At 38.3% G+C, this 25,901-nt stretch overlaps 1 protein-coding gene and 1 long non-coding RNA gene across 2 annotated transcripts; one reads left to right on the top strand and one right to left on the bottom strand.

The window, feature by feature from the left end:
* Positions 1–1,134: 1,134 nt before the first annotated feature.
* LOC103185529 (coagulation factor X-like) lies at positions 1,135–14,174 on the bottom strand. Its single transcript, NM_001292529.1, has 8 exons — positions 14,034–14,174; positions 11,408–11,568; positions 10,899–10,923; positions 10,227–10,340; positions 9,348–9,473; positions 4,996–5,234; positions 3,002–3,119; positions 1,135–2,017 (listed from the first exon to the last, which is right to left on the bottom strand). The coding sequence occupies exons 1-8, from the start codon at positions 14,104–14,106 to the stop codon at positions 1,449–1,451; spliced, it is 1,425 nt and encodes a 474-aa protein (NP_001279458.1). The 5' UTR covers positions 14,107–14,174; the 3' UTR covers positions 1,135–1,448.
* Positions 14,175–22,207: 8,033 nt separating this feature from the next.
* LOC103185528 lies at positions 22,208–25,366 on the top strand. The gene is made up of 3 exons (XR_488647.2): positions 22,208–22,234; positions 24,590–24,697; positions 25,178–25,366. It is a non-coding gene; the product is annotated as an uncharacterized LOC103185528 (long non-coding RNA).
* The last annotated feature ends 535 nt before the right edge of the window (positions 25,367–25,901 follow it).

The raw sequence follows: 25,901 nt of genomic DNA, 5'->3' as shown, positions 1-25,901 counted from the left end.
GAAGGTGGTCCTGAAGATACTGGAACACACTGAAGTAGTGTTTCTGCAGATTTGTACTGAATTTACCCCCTGACTCATTTTGCTTGGTTCATACTGAACAGAAAAAACATTGCATTCCAAAGATTTTTTTTCTCATGAAAGTAATTTTACTACACTATGCACCACAAATTATTTTGATTGAGAAGATAGTTAAACAGATTATTGGTATAGTGGAAGAAAATTTATGACTTTTTAAGCATCCGTTGTAATAATAAACACCACATGATCACTATCACTGACATTAAATAACAAAATGACAGAATTGATGGTCTTTTAGTGTTTAACACTATGTGGCAACTCTCCTCTCCTAGAAATGGTTTCTTACTTTCGCAGATTTAGCCACATTTTCAATTTTGAATGGTCCTGTAAAGTGTAACTACAATTTATGTTTGAGTGTTGATCTGCCAAAGAGAGACAAAATCCCAATTCTTCTCCAGCCTGAAAAAAATAATGTTTTACCAATTGGCCCAAGGTTTCAGATATAGGTCTCGCAGCCAATCAGTAAAAATGAGGAGAGGACAACTTTCACACTCTTTTGATAGATCAACCGCATGTAAACAAAACTCCCCTATGACTACCCCCTTCTTCCATTATTTTAGCCAATTACTAATTTAAGTCCATGTCCCACCCTTGATACTCTTGATTTTTTCCATTTAAAAAAAACCTCGCCCACAAAATATACAGTCAATTCCCCTTACAGTATATTCTGTGAAGCACTTTGAGACGTCTTGAAGACATCTGATAAAGCGCTGTATCAAATGCAAGGATTATTATTATTACTCACTTCAAGTTTATAAAGAAGTGTCAAATGGGCTGAGGGATTCTTCCATTAAAGCAGCTTTCCATTCCAGACAAATGGGTCAACTATTGCCCCAAAACAATTTTCAAGGGGTCATTGCATAGAGAGAACACCACCAAGATGATCAAGTAAGTACTCAGTTTTCCAAAGAAACTTCTCTATCAATCTAAAATACCTTCTTCTGTGCTATAATTTTCTATGGTTCTATGCTTTGGGCTAATCGATTATGGAAATCCAGCGGGGCGAGGGCATTTGGAAAAAGAGAGAGTGAGAGTAAAGGAGTAAAGGCTTGTTCTAATTTGTTATTATTCATGGTTTATTTGAAATCTTCCACTGCTAGACATTCTGTACTTTTTCGTCTATCAAAAGCACAAATTTGGACAAAATGCCATTGAATTCACTATTTATTATATAGTGTACTACAACAATTTATAGCCCAGTATATTGCATAATCGTATTGTAAATAATAGATAATTTATTATCTATCTATTATTTTCAGTATACTTCTGAGCTATTGAAGAAGCAAAATTTATTAACACTTATCTGTGAACAAACTTCATGCACTTGTGGAAATCTGGTAGTATTCCATTATATTGTAATATTATCTCAGTTATGAAATTGTATCATTTAAATTATTGAGCTCATTTATTGAGTTTTTAATCCACTGTAAGTAATTTGATGTTTTTGTGTAAATGCCATATTTCCCTTTCATTGCGCATCCTTCTCCCCAACTCACAATGCCAGTTAAGAACCAGGTATCCCTGTACTTTGTGACATGAGGGCCACCACTATCTCCTTGACATGCATCTTTATTTTCTTTATCATAACCAGCACAAAACATGTTTTTTGAAACCGGGAACTTGCTTGATTCCACACACTTGAGTCGATCAACATATGGAACACTAAGTTGCTGAAGTTTGGATGCTGTTGCCCCATGTTCATATATCCGACCCCATCCACTAACTAATGCATTAGGCATATTCATCAAAACCTGTTCTGCAAATCTTTTCTCAGGCAGGCAAACTGGGATAACATAATTGTTAAACACTAATGGTTTTGATAACTTTAATAATGCTATGTCATTATTGTACGATTTTTTCTGAAACTTTAGATGAGAAGCAATCCTGTGAACTTGTCGGTATTGCTCATGTCCCTCTTCCAAAGTTACGTCAAACTCTCCTGTTGGATAATAAGAGATAAGCGTAAATATAAAACAGGAAAATAAAAGCAGAGGTATGCATTTTTTCTGTGTGATGAAGTTCGTACTTGGTTTACTGAAAACATTAAATATCTACAAGAATCATATTCTTCAACTAAGAATTTTTTAAACTGCAAAGTCTTAAATAAAATCTCTGTTTGTGAATGGATTAAAATTGTGATTTGCTAATTAATGCAGCGATGAAAAAAATGATCTTATGATCATTAATGCATTGACTGGACCTCAGGTGTTCTAATAGCAGACCCACTACCACTTTGCCCAACAGATTTCCTGATGTATCCACTAGCTCCAATGTGCAACGTAACTGGCTCAATATTGAAATCAGTATTCCGTACATCTGTGCAGCTGGTTTTAAAAATTAGCAGAGATTCTGACAGGCAGTGCCTATAATTTTTGGTGCCTGTGATCTACAAATATGGTGTCTTTGTAAACTGTAAACATGGTGCAGGCTGGTTCTTTAAGGTTTTAACTCTCTAAGTTGCAGTTGTGGATTTTAGATAGTTGGCCTTCAAAGTTGTTTTACATTATCACATGGCTTAGTTGAAGAGAATGGACATTGGAGAAACTATTGCAGAAGAACTATTAAAACATAGTTTAACTTTATGCCTTTTTTTAAGGAATGGATTCCATTTAATAATAACAATAATAATAATAATAATCCTTGCATTTGATATCGCGCTTTTCACGTCGGGAGGGATTATTATTAGGTGTGTGGAGTAAGGAAACTTGCCCAAGGTTTCGCTCTGCCTGGAATTGAACTCAGGTCTCTCGCTTGCAAAGCGAGTGCTCTAACCACTGAGCTACAGGACTCCACAATTTAGAATTACTGGAACCCCTTATGTGTTAAACATTTATGTCATGGTAAATCTAATGGCAATTTCAAACAACAAAATTAATGTATGTGTCAATGACAGAACTATTCAGCAAAATAGGGGACTACTTACCTGCAACAATTGTAAATGTTGGTGTTTGGTTGAGGCAATGAGCTGCAGTCAGCACAATTTGATCTGTAAGAATGGTGCCACCACAAAATCCTTCATTATTTTGATTCAATAAAAGGACCTATAGGAAGATTACAAAGAATGTACAGCATAAAAATGTGTCCAGTCCATGCCGGTGTTTACCTCCACACCAGTCTTTACTCATTCTTACACCCTCCCATACCCTTCTATTCCTCTCTCCCTCATGTGAAGTTCTAGCTTCCTCTTGAATATATCTACACTCTCTGATTGAACCACTGCCTCAGGCAGCAAGTTCTATAATCTGACTACCCTTTGCGTGAAGTGGTTCCTCCTAAAGTCTCTTTCAGATTCCTAGTAGCTTTTGTATATTTGTGTCCCTAAAGTAACAGACTCCCAAAACTGTGGATACAGTCTATCAATGTTAACCTTATCAAACTCTTTCATAATTTTAAATACTTCTATTAGTTCCCTCTTAAACATCTCTTCTCTAATAAAAAAGGCCAAGGAAAACTTAAGACAATGTTTGACTTTGAGACATTGGAATGTGGAGGCCTGGAAAAGGCTATTTGGGTAGTCCTAATGAAAATGATTTTGGACTACATTGCTTTCTTCACCAATTAGCTACCTAAGTTTCTCTTAAAATTACAGGCGTAATATGCCTCCACTATCTCCCTTACTAGTCTATTCCACATATTCACTGCAAATTGTGTAAAGTAATTACATCTGAATATTATTGAAATAATCAGTCACATTGAACACTACATTGAACATGAGAGGAATTTGGGCAACTGCATTAGCAGTGACACACGAGAGTAAAACTGAAGATTAACTAAGATAAGAGACCAAAAACTAAATTTAAGAATTTTCTACAAGTCTACTCTGTTTTACATTTTAAGATAAAATGGCCTTGCAAATTAAAGTAGAATTTTAGGCCTCTTGTTCAGAATGAAGGATTGGCAGAGTTGCTTCATAAATACTATTTTTACAGAGGAAGAAAGGGGACTGCAGCAAGAACAGCTATAAAAGGGCACATTTTACAGCTAATTTTTTTTCTAAAAAAAGGTTAAAAATTATTTAAAAGTAGAGAAGTCACTAGACTTTGATGATATCAATCGCAGAAAATTGAAGGAAGCTGAAGTGATGCATGGGTCACAAACTTTGTGTATTTTTCGGAGGCCTGGAAGGTAGTAAATGGTATACCTCATCTACATGGTACATCTCATACAGTATTTCTTGTGATTGTACAATGTACGGAAGAAACAATAATCTCACTTTAGTATGAACAGATTAATATAACTAGTGAGACTGCGGCAGAAGATTGACTGGATTCATATATCCCACAGGCTCATCACCTTGGAGCCAGCTTAGCCCCAAAGTGGGGCTTATTTTCCCCAAAAGAGGATAGAAGGAGAACAACAACAAAATGACACTTGTAAAGCATTTTTTCAAGTTGAGAGGACATCCCAAGGTGCTCAACGGTCAGGGATCAGGACCCGAGTGTGGAGGGGCAGGGTTGGGATGAGGGAGAGCAGAGAGGTAGGAAGGCGGCTGAAGACACGGTCAAAAAGGGGGGTCTTGAGTCATGCCTTGAAGGAGGCAAGAGAGGGAGCAAGCAGAGGGACTGTGAGATTGAGTTCCAAAGGATGGGGGCAGAGAGGCTGAAAGCCCGGCTGCCAATGGTAGGGCGAATTGGGCGGGAGACATAGAGAAGGCCAGAGCCTGCTGAACAGGGGGAGCGGACAGGTTGATAGGGGGTTAGCAGGTCAGAGAGGACAAGGGCATGGAGGGCCTTGAAAGTGAGGACGAGAATTTTGAATTCTATCCTCTGAGGGATGGGAAGCCAGTGGAGTCGTCCCATGCTTAAAAAGATAGATTACTAGTTAAATTAAAATGTTACCACCCTTGATTTTCAGTGCAGCGAATTGTAAAATGGATCAGATGATCTTCTCTGGATCAGAAGTTAAATGAATACATACCTGCCATGGGCAGTTTCCAGGAAGACAATCAAGTCCGCCAACTATCCTCCTGTCAGGTGTTTGAGGACCACTTTGAATTATTTTTGTGATGTTGGATGCAGAATTATTGCTTTCAGTAGGAAGGCTTTGAGGAGAAGGAATACTGGTAATGTCAGTATCATTATTTAAAACTGGACTGGTCTCCAGGCTCCTTACTGAATGGATCAAGCGGGTTTCAATTCTTCCACAGGGATAAGGTACTGTTGATAGAAATAAATACTATGTCTGTATCTGTTAAAATGTAGATGCTGCATTTTTATTTGAATCAGCTGGGTGTCTGATAAATGAAGAAACCCATCCCATGCCTAAGAGTATCCAAACTAAACTGAGATTTACATGTATCCCACCTACACTAGGAAATTCCAGAGATAGATTGTTGGAATGTAATGCACAGTCTCTCCCTGGAGGGAGGCATCCTGCTTACCAAATTTCGGAAAGTATTAGGCGCAAGTTGGGAAGAAAAAGTAGATTCTTATATTTAAGGAAACTATATTTCTTGGACAAGCAGGGCTTAATTTGTAGCATTTTCATAATGTTTTCCATGTTTTAGCTAACATGTCAGAGGTTATATGCTTTTCCCCTTTCTGACAGAAAGTGAAAAATTTGATGAACCTTTCACCAGCATCGTGGGACAGCTCGGCGTCCTGGATTCTTACACCTGAAGTTTTTAGAACATGTTCAAACCTTTGACTGTTTCTTACATCACACAGTCTGAGAACCAAACTGAGAAATGCTGATATACTTGTGCTGTTGTTTCTCCTTTTCTTTTGTGTTAATTTCATCGGGAACACAAAGAAAGTTTCTAAAAATTTTCCTTATATTTCCATTAGTTCCTTTTCTTTTTTAATTTCTGAAACTCAGTTCCTGCAACTGATCTCTGATCCGTATCCTACTCATGAATGCTGTGAATACAGGATTCTCAACGTACTTTCATTCACAACAAAGCAATTAGTTTGAGCATTAGGTTCAGTACACTATCAGATAAACAACACAATCTCTCTGCTCATACACACAGCACACATTTTGTTCAATACATTACCAAACAAACAACACAACAACAAATTGCATTTATACACTGCCTTTCATATTGGGAAGATGTCCCAAGCATGTAGCAAAGGTAATACAGTAATAGTGGGTGATTTCAATCTTCAGATAGATTGGGAAAGCCAAATCAGCAAAAGTAGGGCAGAGGAGGAGTTTATAGAGTGTATGAGAGATAGCTTTCTGGAGCAATATGCTGAGGAACCAACTAGGGGACAGGCCATACTAGACCTTGTTTTGTTTAACGAAACAGGGCTAGTCGGTAATATAGATATTAAGGCTCCTCTAGGGCAGAGTGATCATAACATGATAGAATTTAGTACTAAGTTGGAGAGTGATGTAGTCAAATCCGAAGCAAGGGTCTTAAATTTAAATAAAGCTAACTTTGCAGGTATGAGGGAGGAATTAGCTAAAATAGACTGGGGAATTAGATTAATTGATATGACAATAGACTAACAGTGGCAAGCGTTTAAAGATGTAATGCAAAATTCTCAGCGGTCACATATTCCCTTGAGGAATAAAGAGTACCACAGGGAAAGCAGTTCATCCGTTCCTAACTAGAGCAGTTAGAGAAAGTATAAAATTAAAAGAAAGGGCCTATAAAACTGCCAAAAAGAGTAGCAAACCTGAGGACTGGGAGTGTTTTAGGGAGCAACAAAGGAAAACCAAAAAGCTCATTAAGAGTGAGAAAATGGATTATGAGGGCAAGCTGGCCAATTTTGGCCTTCTATGATTCTGGACCTGATGGTTTGCATCCTAGGGTCTTAAAAGAGGTAGCTCATAAGATAGTGGAGGCCTTGTGACTGATCTTCCAAAATTCCTTGGATTCTGGAACAGTTCCCATTGATTGGAAGATCGCAAACCTCACACCACTATTTAAGAAGGGTGGGAGAGAAAAGATGGGGAACTATAGACCAGTAAGTCTGACATCGGTGGTAGGAAAAATTCTAGAATCCTTAATTAAGGATGTTGTAGTGGGATACTTAGAGGATCACAATATGATTAGACAGAGTCAACATGGCTTTACAAAAGGGAAGTCACGCTTAACAAATCTTTTAGAGGATATATCAAGAAGATTAGATAGGGGGGAAACAGTGGATGTAGTGTATTTAGATTTCCAAAAGGCATTCGATAAGGTGCCACATAAAAGGTTGATCCGCAAGATTAGGGCCCATGGAATTAAGGGGAATATATTAGCATGGATTGAAGAGTGGCTAACGGGAAGAAATAGAAGAGTAGGGATAACCGGGTCCTTCTCAGATTGGCGGGATGTGACTAGTGGAGTGCCACAAGGATCAGTGCTTGGGTCTCAACTATTTACAATCTACAACAACGATATAGATGAGGACATCGAACTTAATGTATCCAAATTTGCGGATGACACTAAACTAGGAGGGAGAGTAAAAACCGAGGATGACATTAAAAAAATGCAACGAGATATAGATAGGCTAGGTGAGTGGGCAAATAGGTGGCAGATGAAGTATAATGTAGGGAAGTGTGAGGTCATCCACCTTGGTGGCAAAAATAGTAGAGCAGCTTATTTTTTAGAAGGGGAGAAACTAGATAGTGTTAGCATTCAGAGGGACTTGGATGTCCTTGTACACCGGTCACAAAAAGTTAATTTGCAGGTACAGCAAGCAATTAGGAAGGCTAACGGTATGTTGGCATTTGTACAAAAGGGTTAGAATATAAGAATAGGGAAGTCTTGCTGCAACTGTATAGGGCTCTGGTGAGAATGCACCCAGAGTATTGTGTGCAGTTTTGGTCTCCTTATTTAAGAAAGGATGTACTCGCCTTGGAGGGGGTACAACGTAGATTCACTAGGTTGGTACCAGGGATGAGGGGGATGAGTTATGAGGATAGGTTGAGCAATTTAGGCCTATATTCTCTAGAATATAGAAGAACGAGAGGTGATCTTATAGAAACCTATAAGATTATTAAGATGCATGACAGAATAGATAGTAGGAGACTTTTTCCCCTGGTTGGAGAAACTATAACCAGGGGTCACAGTCTTAAAATTAGGGGTAAGCCCTTTCGCACTGAGTTGAGGAAAAACTTATTCACTCAGAGGGTAGTGAATTTATGGAATTCTCTACCCCAAAGGGCTGTAGATACTCAGTCCTTGAACATATTCAAGACTGAGATTGATAGATTTCTTGTTGATAAAGGGATTAAGGGATATGGGGATAAGGTGGGTAGGTGGAATTAGAATAGATCAGCCATGATCTTATTGAATGGTGGGGCAGGCTAGAGGGGCCGAATGGCCTACTCCTACTCCTAATTCTTATGTTCTTATGAAGCATTTTGAGACTTCCTCTGGATATGAACAACAACAACAAGATTACATTTGTATACATCGGGAGGACGTCCCAAGGCACTGGACAGTGTACAGCATTTCAGACACGAGCTGGGGTCAGGGGGGGAGAAGGGAGGGGAGGGGAAGGGGGGTGGCCAATGGCATGGTTGAGGAGGAGGGTCTTGAGGCGGGACTTGAAGGAGGCTAAGGAGGGAGCGAGACAGAGTAATTGGTGGATGGAATTCTAGAGGTTGGGGGCAGAGTGGCTGAAGGCTCTCACACCAATGGTGGGGCGGGTGGGTCGGGGGAATTGGAGCAGGCCGGAGCCGGCTAAGTGGAGGGAGCGGGCGGATTGGTAGGGGGTTAGGAGATCACAGAGGTAGGGTGGGGCGAGGCTACCTCTGAAAGATGGTATATCAAATTTAAGGATTATTAATATTATTATTAATAATTTGTTTCATTTATTAATTATCCTCTGGGTAAAGAAATACTTCCTGGTACCCATCCTGAAATTTCCCTTTGCAACTCCAAACCTGTGTCATCTTGTTCTGCTATCACAGTGTATCTGAACATACTATGATGGGTATACTTTTACTTTCTAAATCCCATTAAACCCATACCTCTATGAGATCCCTTCTGAGATGTCTCTTTTCAAGATTGAAGAATCTTAGCTCATCACAGCTCATTCCTCTAAAACTGGGGATAACCTTTGTTGCTCTCTGCCGCACTTGGGCAGCTCCTTAAGTTGTGGTGACTAAAACTGCTTGTAGTTCTCCAGGTGTGATCTGACAATGCTTGAACAAAACCAAATTACCCAAAGCAGCACAATGCAAAATACAACCTCATAATTAGTTTCTACCAACTAGTTGTGGGGCATCTGCAGTTTATTTACAATAGTTACTTTGCAACTGATGAGAAGTGGAGTAAATATCAAATATTTAAGAAAAGATTTCAAATAAAATATTTCCACATCTACCTTGAGGAATGCAATACTTTCCCCTTGACTCATAATCTTTTGCACAGGAACAGTCAACACTTTCTCTGTGGACTTTGCAGAAGTGAACACAGCCTCCATTGTTCAGGCCACACAGCTTCGGGGTCTCTTTAAAACATCAAATACAGCATCAAAACAACCACATCCATTTTCCAAAGAAAAGGATCTTTTGATGAATAGCAAAACAAACACTGTTTCTATGAAAAGAATCTCATTGATTTATCAATGCGGCCAATATCATAATATCATTTTTGCTTTGCCATCTTTTAGTACATGTAAAAATGTAGTAATATTTCCATGAAATTTTGTAACAGAATAACAAAAACATACATTTATATATGCTGCCTGACCTGATGAGTGTTCCCATTGATTTCTGTTTTTATTTCAGATTTCCAGCATCTGCAGTATTTTGCCTTTTATACATCTATATACATTTGCCTTTCGCATAAAATGAACATCTCAAAGCTCGTCAGAGAAATAGGTAAATTAACAATAACGTGAATTGCATGGTATGGAATATTATCGTTCAGGGTTTAACAAATATTTGAAATTTAAATTACTATTTGAATGAAAGGCAAGCCAAGAAATGCCAAGTATGGTCTCCCCCACCATGTGGTTACAGGTAGTGGAGAGCAGTGATAACACTGCAGTCACCTCCAACATTGAAAGGCTTGTGTAGACTTTGAAAATATTGACATCTGTGAGCATTGTGCATGAGCATAAAATCCAAAGATATTAACAATTTTACAAAAAATAATCCATGAAGCTGAATGGAGGAATAACATAACAGTTTGTAGAGTAGATAGATATGTAAGAGCTGAAAGTGAGACTTTCATTAACTATGTCTTTCCTGGATCTTACCAATTTCACAGTTCTTGCCATGATAGCCCTTTAAGCAGTTGCACGTGTACAGACCAATACCGTCCTGACATCTGCCCCTGTTCCTGCAGGGGTTGGATTCACATTGATTACCATCTGCAAAGGTAGAAAGCCACATATTCATATTGAGGAATTGAAATAATTAAATTAAATAGTGAAAGTGTTGCAGAGTAAAACTCACATCTATCATAAGCAGTGATAATACATCTAATTAAGCTTTATTGATAAACATAATAATAATAAATAATAATAAATAATCTTAATCCTTATTTGATACAGCTCCTTTCAAATCAGGAGAAGGTCTCAAAGCACTACACCGGATGTATTGTGAAGTGCAGTGACTGTGCATTTTATGCAGGCACTTTACTCGGGGTTCAGGGGGTTCTGAAGTCCGGGGGGAGGGGGAAGTTACAGTATAGTTTATCCAACTTTTAATTGATTTTTTCAGTATTTTCCCCCACTCTGTTTGTCTCTGCTGCATGTTTAACAGCTCGTACAGGAGTAACAAGGCATTATCATAAAGAGGCAAAATTAGAACCTTTGATCTGAGCCCTTTCAAAGATGGAACTTGCAGCTATAAAACAAAGGTGATGAACTGATGTGAGACGGGTTCCAATGTGTGAAAGCAATATTACATTGAGGCAAGCTGCTTACCTACATACTGATTCCAGAACGCACTCTGAAACAAGGAAAGAGAGATCCCACATCACCACATGAATCATTCAACCAGATGCAACAGATGCAACTGCTTAGTGTTCATACATTATATTGAAGTTGCCCCATGACACATGGGTTAGGCAGGTCACAGTTGGAGAATTGTGTCCAGTTTGGGACACCACATTGTAGAAAGAAGATCACTAACATGGAGAGGGCATAGGGGAGATTCACTACAGTAAAAGGTTATAGTTCTGTAGAGAGAGGGTTGTTAAAATGTAGAATGCTTTACCACTGGCACCCAGGCATACCCTGGTTAAAACAAACTGCAGGAAATCAACTTTATATCACAGTACGCAATTTTGGACTTCAAAATCATGATTGTAACTCTAAAGGGAGACTTTAAAATTGAGATTTCCCTTGGACATTACCACAGATTTCAGAATTTTGATTTAAAAGATATTTGTTTTTGATTGCTCTTAAAGTGTCTTGCGTCTTTTTGCACTTACAGTTTTCTCAGTATCTTCAAAGATTTCCCTGGCCTCTTCAAATGAACATCCTTCTTCATTGCATTCTCTCTCCATATTACCTTCTCTGAACTCTTCAAATGGACCATTGGCACGTTTTTGTCGTGTTAGCACCCGGTTAGCCTTTTCACTGTTCAGAAAAACTAAAAGAAAACATAATATTAATAAAATGGTGTCTCAGCTCTTACCAAACGATTGTATATGTTTCTAAGTTATCTAAGATTGCCTCTTTGTATTGGTTGTGGAACATGTTAAATTATGTGATGCAATTCCGATTAAATTGTGCTCACAGATAAAAACAATGCCTTGCAAGCATAGTTTAATACATTCTGCGAGCATTACCTTGGGATCAACCCATTAGCAGGGGTAGATTGTGCAACAGGAAGATCTTTGGCTCTGTTAAGAATATCTAACCAGAATGAGATCCATATACATGGACATTTCCCTTTGTCTGGAATGGAATGAGTACTCTGGCTCCCGTTGGACACACCCTGTTTACCTAATCCCAGAAAGTATAAGGCACAGGCTGACAAGAGCCAAGGCTTGGGGACCCTAGAGTGCATGTTGGGGCTACTGCTAGAGTTAAAACTGCATAGTTTGCCATTGTCTGCCAAGGTTCCTACCAGAGAGAACAATAGACTTTAGTTGATCATTAGACATTTGAGAAGTTCAGGTACGAGGAACTCCCTGAAAGATTCTTAGTGAGCACCACAACTGCTGGGGATGATGCACATTGTCACTATCCTCTTGTCCACAGCCCAAATGCCCTCTCACCCTACCCATTGAACGGTGGTTGCATTAACTTCAGCAGCAGTTGCTTAACTCTCTGCATACCAATCAAGGTGGATGTATGAACACATGTTCATGAACCTGAGATCCAGGCAATGCAGTTTAGAAGCTGTTGTCCCTAGAGTCTTCTCATCAGCTATTCAATCTAGCTTCAGTATGTTGGAATGATCTATACAGAACAGCTTGTGACAGGCCAGCCACCTTGATGTTCCAGAGGCCCCAGTCCAATGCTGTATACCAGGTATATTCAAATGTGATTTAGTTATATATGTGGCAAAAAATACCAATCAATCGCGTTCATTGCTTAGTGATCTGAGGAAACAATCATCACCACTTTAATAATAATAATGAAATAATATTATAAAATCAGGAAATGTTTTGATCTACAAATTGAATGTGGGCGTATGTGGCAATGTTAATCCATGTCCTTACATGACAATGGAAGGAGGGTTGAGTGTAATATGTTCCCTATGGGTGCTTGGATCAGTATTTTTTGTGCTGTAAGAAATTATGAGGTCAATATTGTAGTATTTCTAAATGCACACCATTCCTTCATTATCATCGACAATAATAATAAAGAAACTGTGCAAAAAATGGGGTTGAAAATGTCTTCTTAAAATATATAAATTTCTAGTTACTAGAACTAAGTTTTAACCTTTAATATTTACTTTTAAAATTGGTTTTAGTGAAATGGCATGAAATCTACACTCTTTGCTCCCTGATTAAAGATTTTCCCGATCCCAAGTGATAATTATCACATTGAATCTGTTAAGAAATGGCAGAGTTATTGTGTTAATCCTGTAGAAGTAATTTCTTAATGGTTTTCAATGATGAATCATCCAATAACATTGCGACTTTGCATATGAATGGCTATTAACATTTTCTTAATATATTTGAGATTCCAAAAATAGCTACTTTTTGCATATTTTGTTCACCAGGTATTTTGACAAACTATTTTTGAATTGCTTTATTAATTGTCCCAGTTGCACCGATGATTAGGAACTATGTTTGTTTTACATTGCCACATACGCCCACATTCAATTTGTAGATCAAAACATTTCCTGATTTTATAATATTATTTCATTATTATTATTATTAAAGTGGTGATGATTGTTTCCTCAGATCACTAAGCAAAGAAAGAGATTGATTGGTATTTTTTGCCACATATATAACTAAATCACATTTGAGGTTGGAAGTTTTTACGCAAGGTTAAATTAAATAAAATCGTGTCTTTAATAGACAAGTACTATCTTTAATGGTTCGATGAAAATATAGAGCTGTGAACTAAGAATTGGGCCCATTGTGTGAGAGAAAGCAAGCTCCAAAATAACAGTGTTATACTATATTGCATAAATTACCTTTATAAATTATTGTAACCAAACAATTTAGTGCTGAATCAAACAACATAGCAACACATTAAAAGTATAAAACGATCATTATTCCGCTTGTACATTGTAAAATCAACCAGAATTTTAGATTTCTTGTTCTAAAACCTTTAGATAAAATACATAGTATCATTATGAAATCTACTTTCCACTAGTAGGTTTTCCCCCTGACTCGTTCTCAGACTCCGCTACATTCAAGTGCTCGTGAAGGTGCCATAAAGATGCAGGTTGTACTTGTAACAATAATTAATGTCCAACTGACAGAAAATCACTTAATTCTTCAGTTTTATAAAAAATAATCATACGCACTTAATTATACTTTATCTGCAATCCACAATCCAATATCCTCTTTCTCCATCAAAAAGGGTGGTTAAATTACAGATAAGAACACAAATAATGGGAAATTCTTAAAAAATATTTTTGTCAGATCATACCTTGTATATCAACTTTTGCGAGAGTAAGAACAAGAAGAAAAAGATATATTATCCCAAATATTCGCAACATCATGTCTTTCCTGTAAAATCTTTCACCATGAATCTCTGTGAACTGACAGAACAAACAATAACTGAAAGTTCAAGGACCACCTAAAAGAGACAACACAGCTTTCCTGTTTTTCATCCAGTTCTGCGCACACAAGGGCACCAAGTTCCTGTTTTTGTGAAACTTAGCATTTTACGACCATCAGCAGATTATTATCCATTGCATTTCTCTGGAGGTTAATGACCGGCAACAGTTGTTCATTGAAAACAATGGGATTGATCTTGCTGTATTTCTTAATGGATTCCTTAATTACGAAATCCAGAAATCCACGTCGTTAGATTGTGGGAATGCCACTCCAATTCAATCCTTTTTCAAATCAGGATTTCTTTGAATTGAAGTTGTGTGTGACATACTTCCAATTACTGAAAGAGTCTCCAATTGGATTTCTTAATTAAGAACTTTCTTCAAATTCTCTTCTAGTTTGCGAGTCTTATGACTTGGAAGGTAGCCCATCTTAAGAATTGTAGTAAAAACCTTGACTAGCACAGGCATCATCTCATCAGAGGGTTTGCACAGGGTTGTTAGCATTTGTTTGTAATACCATCTTGTGGATCTTTCCCACACATGCACTTTAATCTAAACTAGCATTCAACAGTAGTGCAATATCTGATATGTTGCTTGATTAAGCTGTGAGTACTGGCTGAAAAGTTCTGAGTGGGTTTCAATGTAATTGTCAACTTCCCTTTCCCAGGAACTGTCATATTATTTATGACTAGGTTTAGCCTTGATAGTGCAGAGGTGTTATAATAATGAAAATACTACTACTCCTAATAATAATCATTGCATTTGATATAGTACCTTGTCACATTGTTGAGAAATCTCAAAGCGCATCACAGAATATATTGTAAAGTGGATTGACTGTGTATTTTGTGGGCAAACATATGGACAAATGTTCTTTGAAGATCTCAACTTTGTCAGTGTCCATCACAGCACTGGTCCATGAATATGTAGGGACAGGGTAACTTTGTTCTGATTCTGACCCATGCCTTGCCAAAGTTTTAAGCTTCTTTTCCCACTTGGCATTTTGGCAGGGCACCCACTGATTTTCAGTGTCAGCAATTAGCAGGAGACAGTTACTATCAGTTTATGGCTCCTTGAGTTGTGTTTTAATTCTAGTCTAACCTGAATTTATTTTTAACTGAAGCACACTTTATAAGTGTTGCAGTATTTCGGCTATCCTCCTACTTAATGCATTTTGCATTGGTACTACTGCCTTTTCTGCATCCATTATTGCTTTTTTAATTTGTTTGCTTTAAGTTGTCTGGAATTTTACAAGTGACAGGAACACGATGTGATCGGAATGCAGTTGGCTGTTTTTATTCTAACCCCAGCCAAGTTTCCTTGGTGGTTGAAGCTGGGCAGAAAGATATAACATGAGTATGACTGGCAGATGATCACTCATACATACTTCTTGACCTTTAGGTTTGAGCGCTTAGAGGCAATTGTTGGTGTTCCAATTCCTAAACCAAGCACATCATCAAAGTTATAGCATCTGATACAGGCTATGCACACAATTTTTATCAGCAGTACATTGTGAACTGTAACTCTTTAGTAATATGTACCTTTTTCATGGGGTGTGGTCTAGTTCAGTATTTAACTCACCCCTTAATTATATGTTCCATTAACCATTTGCACATTTTACATACTTTACATTTCTTTACGTAAAAGGTAAGTAACAGCAGCAGTAAGTTACTAGGAAGGGTGGTTAAGGTCAGGACCTTAGACTCATTTAAGAAATAACTTGATGCTGTAACTGGAAGTTGTTATGATAATAATTTAAAAAGATGAGATCAAACAGATTTCATGTTTTTTTCATTAAAGCTCTTTTGCTATTGTCACTGGAAATCATCTATTTAGTTATATAGTTATAGTCCCCTGAATGGTTAACTAGTCCAGTTGGAAGCTAATTTTTCCTTTGGACTCAGGAACCCAGGAGTTCTGCATGTTTTGCAAGACATCTGTGACGTTTGAAAAGGAATAACCAAAGCCCATGTGATTAAAATGACAGTTGTGATTGCTGGCAATGACCATCTGTCTATATCTGGCAGCAGTGCAAGAACTTGGCTGTTTGGGTGAAGGTTTGATTATAATATTGATGTTAAATTGAAAAAACTGAACTAACCTCCTCTCCTAACTCAACAGCTGAAGGTTTTGATTGTCTCTACGCTTACTGCTTCGTTAACACACCTAATTGGGTTAAAAACACTCGAAATGGCAGCCAGGGAACTTGAACCCTTGTGATGAGCCTGGCTCAATTAAGCTGCAACTATCCCAAGAGATTAATATGAGAGCTGTTGAAAGATGGGCACCTGCTGAGAGCTAAAAAAGTTTATGACTTAACTAATGCTCCCGAAACTGTGCTAAGTGGAATTATAGAGTTGCTTGAAGTAACAAATGAGAATGGGCTAGTCGTGAGCAACACTGCTGCACGATGCTGAAGATGTCCATTATTGTGAGCTTGTTGATCAGATGTCAATACAAGGCCAGCTATTTTTGGTGCGGGGGTAGCAATTATGGGATTAAACATGATTTGTGGAAGGATTGTTTTTGATTCCTTTTATTTTCTTTTTAAAAAATTACTAATTTTCAGAAACATCCAACTTATAAACAGCGCACAAGATGCACCTGAAGCTGCCATACTCTTAACCTCAAGGCTATTGACTGAAAATGTAAGATCTTGCAGAAGTTAGGTTAATTCTTCATTTGAGCCTTAATTTGGAAATCAGTTTCTGGAATTCTTAAAAAATGCATTATGTCCATGTGTTGAAAGAAGTTCTTGAACTGGCTAAAGGAAACCCCATGTGTATAATGTGAAGTAGAACACGATAGCTTGACAATATCTTGTCAATGCCATCAAATAGTCTTAAATGTGCACATATTAGCTACTACATTCACCCACAAAATACACAGTCACCACACTTCACAGTATATCCTGTGAAACATTTTGGGATGTCCTACTGATGTGAACGGAGCTATACCAAATGTAAGATTATCATTATGCTGTAAGTAGAAATGCCTTTATTGTGTGAATGTTTGATAGTGAGACGCCGTGGGCGTGGAGGGTGCTATATAAATCCAAGTTATTGTTGTTGAATGTTTGATATTGTATGAACAGATTATTTTTGGAAAAAAAATAAAGATAAGAAAAACATGAATGGGGCAGTGCTATAAAAAAGAATGAATGCTATGATATGAATGAGACCTTTCTATATATCCCTTAACATTATACTTACCAAGTAATGTCCTTACTTACCAAGCAGACAGATGTCATTGCAAGGCATGCCCAGCTAGTTTATCACAGACCATTTATACAGTTTTCTGATCACTGGTCTCTTGCTCAAGGCATCAGAGAAAGTGCAGGAGCCAAAACATGCAGTCACAAGTTTACTTTTTAAAACACTTTACCTTCAATGTAATTTTTTTAGTAAAAAGGTCAAAAGCTTACTCATTGTTTTATGATTATTTTGAATGTGAATGTAGAAGAGCACCTTGGTCACCTGGTGCACTTTACAACTGTAAAACTAATGCGGTGACAAGCTAGTATCACACTGAGGTCATCACACTCCATTGTAGAATTAATTCTGTTTCAGAAAAATTACCGATTGCAGAGTCAAAAGTGTCTGCAGTCAGGTGCTGCTGAGCTGAATTATCCTTTTGGTAATGCAGTGAGATTGGGTTGGTGCAGCATTCTATTCCTGACATGACAACACAAAGTTCTGAAAGGCATCCTGTTGTCAGCTGTATATCCACAAAGTTTTCCAACACAAAACTTTCTGTTGTGAATTAAACTAAACTGGCAAGCATCACATTGCTGTGGCGCCGAATTACATATACAGATTTTTTTTCCTTCACAAAATAATTTTTTCTCCCTTTCTTTTACCCTGTTGCCGGTAAGCGCGTATGATAAAGAGCCAGGGTAAATTCCACTCTACTGCATGTAGAGTTATACAGCATGTAGATTGGGCTCACGATTGGGAGCTGAATGACCTGAGTCTGTGAGTGCTCCCAAGGTTTTCTTGCTTACAGCTGCCTTAGTTAAGCTCAAGCACTGCTTGGTAATAAATTCCCTGCCCAACATGTGCTCTCCCACTGTGAAACAGACGATCGCAATCGTGTGTGTACAACAGCCTGATGCAAATCTGAGGCCTGAATTTCCGCCTTGTGGCACTCAGTTAGACCATTCTGTCTAAAAATGGAAGATCACTGAAAATTTGCTAAATCTATCTTACTATAATAATAAACAAACAAACAAACAAATAAATAATTTGGTCACTCAATCCACGACTGTTTGTGGGACACTGCTGTGCACAATTGGCTGCTGCGTTTCGCCCAAAGAATATACCATCAATTCACTTTACAGTATATTTTGTGAGGCGCTGTGGGATGTCTCGAAAGGCAAGGATTACTATTATTGGAAAGTCTCTGTAAGATTGAAAAACTGAACATGGAAAACGTATACAGACTATTAGACTCACAATTGTGAACTGTAGACACTGGAATTCTAGTTATCTGTGGGACAATGAAATGTTAGATTCCCTTCCACAAGGAACAGAGCACTCCTGAAAGTGCAGAGTATTTACTTCAAGATAATTTACAATGTTGGCGTAATAACATTACTATTGTGATCTCATTCTCTCACGCCAGGCAAGGGGGCCTCCGCTTGTCTGCTGTCAGTTTTTTATCCAGACTACATAATACCAAAGAATCCCAAGAAAAAGCAATAAAGGCAGAATCTTAGGTTGCGGGCAATGCTTTAAAGAAGATCTATAATATGCCTCTTACCTGTTTCGTGTTCCTATAGATACAATACCTGCAAGCAGAAGAGATCTGCAAACCTATAAATCACTTTGGTAGGTGTATTCAAATAGTAATATTTATTGAAAGTATGAGGTTCACTCCAAGATGCATTCCTGTGAAATTGTACACAATAATTGTTCTTAATATTCATCTAGAAGATTATAGCTGTACAGTGAGGTGGAATAGCGTTTGACCTTAGCTGATGGTTTTCCACAAGGTAAGAAAAGTAAATCATCAGTATTGAACTATTTTCTTAATCTTTGTTTTGAAATAACAGAGTATAGCAAAGTTGCAACCTAACCATCTGTCTGACTAATATGGCCTAGTTCATGTAGCATGTCAGATTCATGAGGAGATAGGTAAAAGGGCAGAACATTAGTCTTCAGCTACTGCTAAAATTCTAAAATTTAGATTGTACCTTAGCCTGGGTTATTCAGTGTTTTTTTTCACTGAATAGACCCTAAAACTATAAGGATGGTGGAGTCCTGTAGCTCAGTGGTTAGAGCACTCGCTTTGCAAGTGAGAGACCTGAGTTCAATTCCAGGCAGCTCAGGGCGAAACCTTGGGCAAGTTTCCTTACTCCACACAGAGCCTAATAATAATCCCTCCAAAACCAAAAACAATAATAAATTGGTCATTTTCAATCTACGACTGTTTGTGGGACATTGCTATGCGCAATTGGCTGCCGCGTTCGCCCACAAATATACCGTCAATTCACTTTACAGTGTGTTCTGTGAAGCGCTTTGGGATGTCCTCCCGACGTGAAAAACGCTATATCAAATGCAAGGATTATTATTATTATTATAAATCATTTTGAAGCGAGATCACACTAGGAACCCTGCCTAAAACCATCTCAAGAAAGACGGTTGCACCAGAAAACTAATTTATACTTCTGTAGTATATTTTTAAGACCTATCTTTTTTACCTCGATTTTCCTCTCTATCCTCCTCAGATCCTTTTATGAAAAAGCCAACCCTTTAGTAAAATTAAAAACTAACAAGTGTTCAGCAGTGGTTAACAAATTCTGGGCACGCATTTATTTGTTTGCCAATGACAGCCTTAGGAAACAGAATTATGAAATAGGAAATATGAAGGCTGTTTCCTCCTACATATCACTTCCAGAAATATAATGCCAAAGTTCATAAACTCACCTAATTGAAAATGCAATATTAAAGGTGTACTCTTTCCATTTAAGAAACATTTAATTCATAAGAGTGCAAAGGCTTAGAAAGAGGATGGGTGCAAACATGAAATTCAAATTCCTAGTGGAATACAAATTCCCTGCATAAGGAAGAGACAAAGGGACATTCTTCCCCAAGAAACTTTTCTTTAAGGGTTCACAAGAGAGGTTGAGGTGAAGAAGACTCTTCAGCCCATTTGACCTCATTCTTCCTGAGTGCCCCACCCTCACATCTCATTCTACAACATCAAATGAGAGTGTGGGAGAGGGAGAAAGTGGCTGTCAATGTGGATTGTTTGTATACGTTCTGAGTCTTGGTGGTTTAACAAGCTTTTTTCTTTTCCAGGCCAATTGAAGGTATGTAAGAATTCTGATACTGTATTTTCAGTAAGGGATTGCCATAATCAATATTGGACCCTGCATCTTTACATTTGGAGAAATTGGGAATATCAGAATAAATGAAAAGAGAGCACAGAAAATGAGTTCTGTTTATCAGGGAGCCGACAGTAAAATTGTTTATCCAAATACAAACCAAAGACCATGCCTCCATGATCTTGTATGTTTCCCTTACCCAACTATTACTATTCAGAGGTAATTGCAACCTGAAGCTGTTAAATCATTAAGGCCTTGGGCCACCATCTCTGAACCAAGACAGAAGTTTGTTCCATTCACACAAAGTTAGACATTAAGGATTTGTTTGGAAACTATCTCGCAAGTTTCTTGTAGATGTGTAATTAAGAGGTTTGCGAGTATGACTTAAAAATGGTTACTAGTACTCAAACCCCAAATAAGTAGTTTTTGTGGATATCCTTAGCCCTTGTAAGGACAGTCTCTCTGGAACCATGAGAAACCAATATGTGGGAGGAAGATAATTCGAACTGACTGCAATGGAAAGTTATGAATAAGAGAATCTCCAATGTCTCCAACTGAGATTTCTTAAAGTAAACAAGAAACCTGAGGACATGAAACGCAATCCTCAGGAGTTACGCCTATGAGACAATCTTTCAAATAAAGATGAGTGTGCAAGTGTAGCAGCCATAGATAGAACTACAGAAAAACATTTCTTGAACACTGAAGGCACAAGCACAGATGAAAGGGATATATAGTATTGGCAGTCCTTTCCCTTTCCCTATATCCTTCAGCCTGGCTCAGTTTGCAGCACTCTTGTCTCGGACTCAGAAGGTTGGGGGTTCAGACATGGGATAAACTTCCACATGTATGTGCATGACACACAAATCTACTTCTCCTTCAGCTGCGACTCCAGGTCCACCGATGTTCTCACAGCTTGTCTGGCGGACATTAGGGCCAGGGTGAGCGAAACCTTCCTACAACTCAATGTTGACAAGACAGAAATCATACTCATTGGCTCCCATCAACGTCTTCTATCCTGCGGCTCTGACCTCCTCAACCTCCCTGGCTTATCCGCAGACTTACCGAATCAGTGCGTAACCTTGGTATCAAGTTCAACCCACAGTTGTCCTTCCTTCCCCACTTCCGGTCCCTGACCAGGACCGCCTTCTTCCACCTCTGCCACATTGTCTGCTTCCAACTGTATGTTACCCCAGATGCACCCAAAACACTCGTCCATGTGTTCAGCACTCCCGAATCGACTTCTCAAATGCCCTCTTTGCTGGTCTCCCCAGCTCCACCATGCACAGGATCCGGCTGATCCAAAACTCCACCACCCGCACACTTACATGCACTAAACTTCGTACCTCCATCACACCGGTTCTAGCCAAGCTACACTGGTCCCCTATCGCCAAGCAGATTGCTTTCAAGATGCTCACACTCGTTTTCAAATCCTTTCATGCCCTGGCACCTCCCTACCTCTCCAACATGCTCACCCCCAACCAACATCCCGCTGCCTCCGCTCGACTGGCTCCAGCATTCTGCATGTCCCTTGTGCTCTCCGTTCTAGCATTGGTGGCTATGCACCAAAACTCTGGAACACTCTTCTTCTATCCCTCTGCATTGGCCCTTCATTCCCCATCTTCAGGTCGCGCCTGAAGACCTTCTTATTCAACCATGCCTATGGTCACCTCCACCCTGCTCGGTGTTGTGCTCGAGCACTGTTAAACACTCTGGGACGCTATCCTGCTTGAGGGGCGCTAAATAAATGTAAGTAGTTGTTGTTTTCGAGACATCTCAAAGCGCTTCACAGAATTTACTGTAATGTGAATTGTACATGTACTGACATGACTGTACATTTTGTGGGTGAAACTCGGCAGCCAATTGTGGCCAGCAGTGTCTCACAAACAGTCCTGGATTAAGTGACAAATTATTGTTTTTTAAAAAAAATTTAAGGGATTATAACCTCTGGAAAAGTGATCCGCCAATCGATTAACAATGGGTTCCTACTTACTGCAAGGTAAACAGAGGCATGTGGACTAAGGAAACTAAGGTTTTGCCCCCCTGGGAATTGAACCCAGGTCCTCTTGCTTGCGAGGTGAGTGTTTTAACCACTGAGCCAGAGGACTCCAACTTGACTCCAAATTCTTTTATGCACTGCGTGAGTTTTAAATATAAAATATTTTATTTGCTAAAGTACTGCCAAAACGCCGAACACTCATATTAAATATTTGTACTTTTCTAACATTGATTTATAACCCAAAAAAAGGTATTTGGATTCAAAGATTTGCAAGAATGGTATAAACTCTTGCAACAAACTATTAATACTGTAACTAAATTATTTCAAGTATTGAAATGTACCATACTATAGTGTTTCAAAAGCAGGCAGTAATTTGTCGATGCAGCCGGTAGATGCAGTTGTGATGATGCAAGTTAGGAGATGATTTCCTTTAGGATTTACATTATTTGGAAATCTTCATGACCTAGCCATTTATCTGACTTGTAAAATCTGACTAGTGCAAAGAAATCAAAGTAATTTTAGCAGAAAAATTAACGGGACTTGGGCGCATGTACGACTTATGTGAGTTCACCTGTAATATCAATAAATAGGATAAACATGATCTTTAGGAAGTTTTTGGATGATACCACATGAGAATATGCAACTTCATTGTAAAACAGGAACGCAAGAGGGCAGGAAAGCTGCATTTTACTCAAGGCAGATGGATTTCAGGAGCACACCCACACTCTCATTATTCAGTGGCAAAATAGAGCTCTAACATAAGCCCTCAGCAACAAACAATCCAAATTGTCAGGTTTGATTTCATGGGGAGTATATCAAGTAAATATAAACGTATTTGCATCCTTCCTCAAAGTCAATGAAATGTACAATAACGTTTCAGGCAAATCAATACACCTCTTAATAACTCTCAATTCTCTATCAACACTCAACTCCATCCAAATCTTGACTACTCTGATACCAAGATGTGAGGGATGCGGGGAACTCATAAACACTAATGCACAGGCTATAAGTAAAATCTTCTCAATTTACAGGTAACTCTCCTCAAGACTCCAGACTTTCTTCTTTCTTCCTCCCTCATTCACACACTATTTTATTAATATGATGGCTATTCTTCCTCTTGTGAGCTTTCATTGGTCGTTGCTCTTACATTTCAAGTATACCGTCCCACATGTTCATCAGTGTTCTTGCATCTTCACTGTTTTGGTGAACCTGGGTGATCTTCCATTGCATCAGTGAGGCAATGTATCCAAAAAGAATGTCATCTATGATATTTCTATATTAATAGTTTAAGACACATAGGAATGGAGAACATTTATAATTTTTAGTAGCTATTAACGAATATCTTAAAATTAATTTATCTATTATTTTAATTGCATAGCAGTGTTTGACACATGTTTGATAATTCATGCTGAGCTGTGTTGCACACCAGGGAGTTCCTGGTACCTGCCATCCACCTCGTGAGGGCTCAAACCCTCACTGGTCGGATATCAAATTACCAACTTGTGACTATCCTCCTTGTGGGGGGAGATAAGTGGGGTCTCCTTAGAGCTGAACTGGCTCCAAGGTGACATGTTTGACCATTTCACAATGTCAGAATTGAGCCAGCCCTCTGTTGTGGTCTTGCTAGTCCAGTTCCTGAGCCAGGCAGGTCCCCATTACTCCAGGGCACAGCTGATGACAGCACAGCCAGCCTGAGTCATTGGTAGGATCTGAAGGGCAGACCAGTCACTGAGATGAGGGACTCTTCCCACTCAGCTTCTGTTAACCCTGCAAGCTGCAGCACTAATGAACACGGTGCTCCTAGCTGGACATGTATGTATTATCAATCCTTGGATAATACATGTGGTGAACATTTTCCTTCCTTCACAATTCATCATAGTATAATATAGATTAATAATGAGCCAAAAATTGCACAGCTCCCATTATCATCTGTAAAATTGACATATGAAAGAGACACCATAAGCAAAATAAAAACAACAATAACGGTCCTGGAACACCACAAAATGTTTGGAAATAATGGGCTAAAAATGTGTTGGAATTAATTTTTTAAAATAACGTTTAACAAAAAAAATCACACTTGTTACTCTTTGAATTATTCTTTTCAGACAATTCCAGACACCATGGAAACCAGGCAAGAGTTTCCATAGTTACACACAGAGGAGGAATAATGCTGCTCATCTGGATTCTCTTTTAACATGTTCTACGCTTTCAATGTATGTGTATCTATAACATCTTCAAGCAATACATCATTTTTTGCTTAGTGGGAACCACAAATTCAAACAAGCAAACACCAGCTATGTAATCAGTAGGTAATACACATGTATTACATGTTGCATAGATGGTGCCGTGAAACCATATTATTGTATAACCAGTTACTGAGAAGCCATCACACAAGGTTAATTTGCCAATAAACACAAATTCATTCTTCAGCCACTTAACAAATATCTAACATGACAAATAACTGGGTGACTACCTTAGTTGACAACACCACATTAACATCCTCTTTGCAAATTTTGTCTTCAGATCATAAAAAGTAAACATCAACTACTGCAAAGGGATAAAATAGTCTTCCCCTCAGCAAACAAGAAATACTTGATAGCTAACATACCCTTGATTGTTAAACACAGCATTAAGTTGAAATCATTCATTTAGAATATAGCACCTTATGATGCACCATTTCTAACATCCTAAAGGTCTGCCAGAGAACAAGTGACATGATGGAATAGCATAGTGTGATTGAAAACCAGATGGCATGTTATCAGAAACAGATGCTGTAGAGGAAGTACCATTCTACAAAGATAGACATTTTGGAAGTTTATAATGAGAAATGAGGAGCTTTGCGTCAAATTTAGGCCTATTATACTGTGATGGTATGCAGCCTTCAGGAAGATGTAACACACAAAATATGTTTATGGTGAATGTACATTTCATATGTCATATTTTGCAATAAATTTTTGTTTCTAAAATACTTATGGTGTCAGTTTGACTTAATTGAGGGCATGCTCACCTCAGGGTCAGAGGATTTTAGAGTTTCACCTCACATCCTGGCTTGATCTCATAGTCTAAGGTCACAAACCAGTGCAGTACTGGGGGAGTACTGCATTGTCAGAGGGATAATATAACAGGCTCCTATTTGCTTATTTTCAAGTGAATGTTAAAGATCCATGTTAAAATGTTAAACAGAAAAGGATGTTTCTTCAGGGTTCCTGATCAACAATCCTCCAGGTGAAATAATTGTTTATCGGTTATTTGCCTGCAAACAGAGGCACTGCCCTTGACAGGAATCACTTATGAAGTTTTAAAATATTTATTTGTGATAAGTTGCTATAAAATCTAACTTTCTTCTCTCTTTGTGAATGCAAAATTTAATTTTCCCTGTCTCATCATTAGTTTTTGCACCATAGTGGGAGGTTAGCA

This window comes from Callorhinchus milii, unplaced genomic scaffold (assembly GCF_018977255.1).
Source record: "Callorhinchus milii isolate IMCB2004 unplaced genomic scaffold, IMCB_Cmil_1.0 Scaffold4, whole genome shotgun sequence".
NCBI lineage: Eukaryota > Metazoa > Chordata > Chondrichthyes > Chimaeriformes > Callorhinchidae > Callorhinchus > Callorhinchus milii.
The sequence above is the reverse complement of the archived record's forward strand: the minus strand, read 5'-3'. Positions and strand labels throughout refer to the sequence as shown.

Excerpts from the sequence above, each read along its gene's own strand:
- LOC103185529 (NM_001292529.1), bottom strand. The coding sequence starts at position 14,106 with ATGATGTTGCGAATATTTGGGATAATATATCTTTTTCTTCTTGTTCTT. Across the intron at positions 10,924-11,407 it reads TTGAAGATACTGAGAAAACT|AGTGCGTTCTGGAATCAGTA; the intron begins GTAAGTGCAAAA and ends TCCTTGTTTCAG. Across the intron at positions 5,235-9,347 it reads AAAGTATTGCATTCCTCAAG|TACCTTATCCCTGTGGAAGA; the intron begins GTAGATGTGGAA and ends TTCTATCAACAG.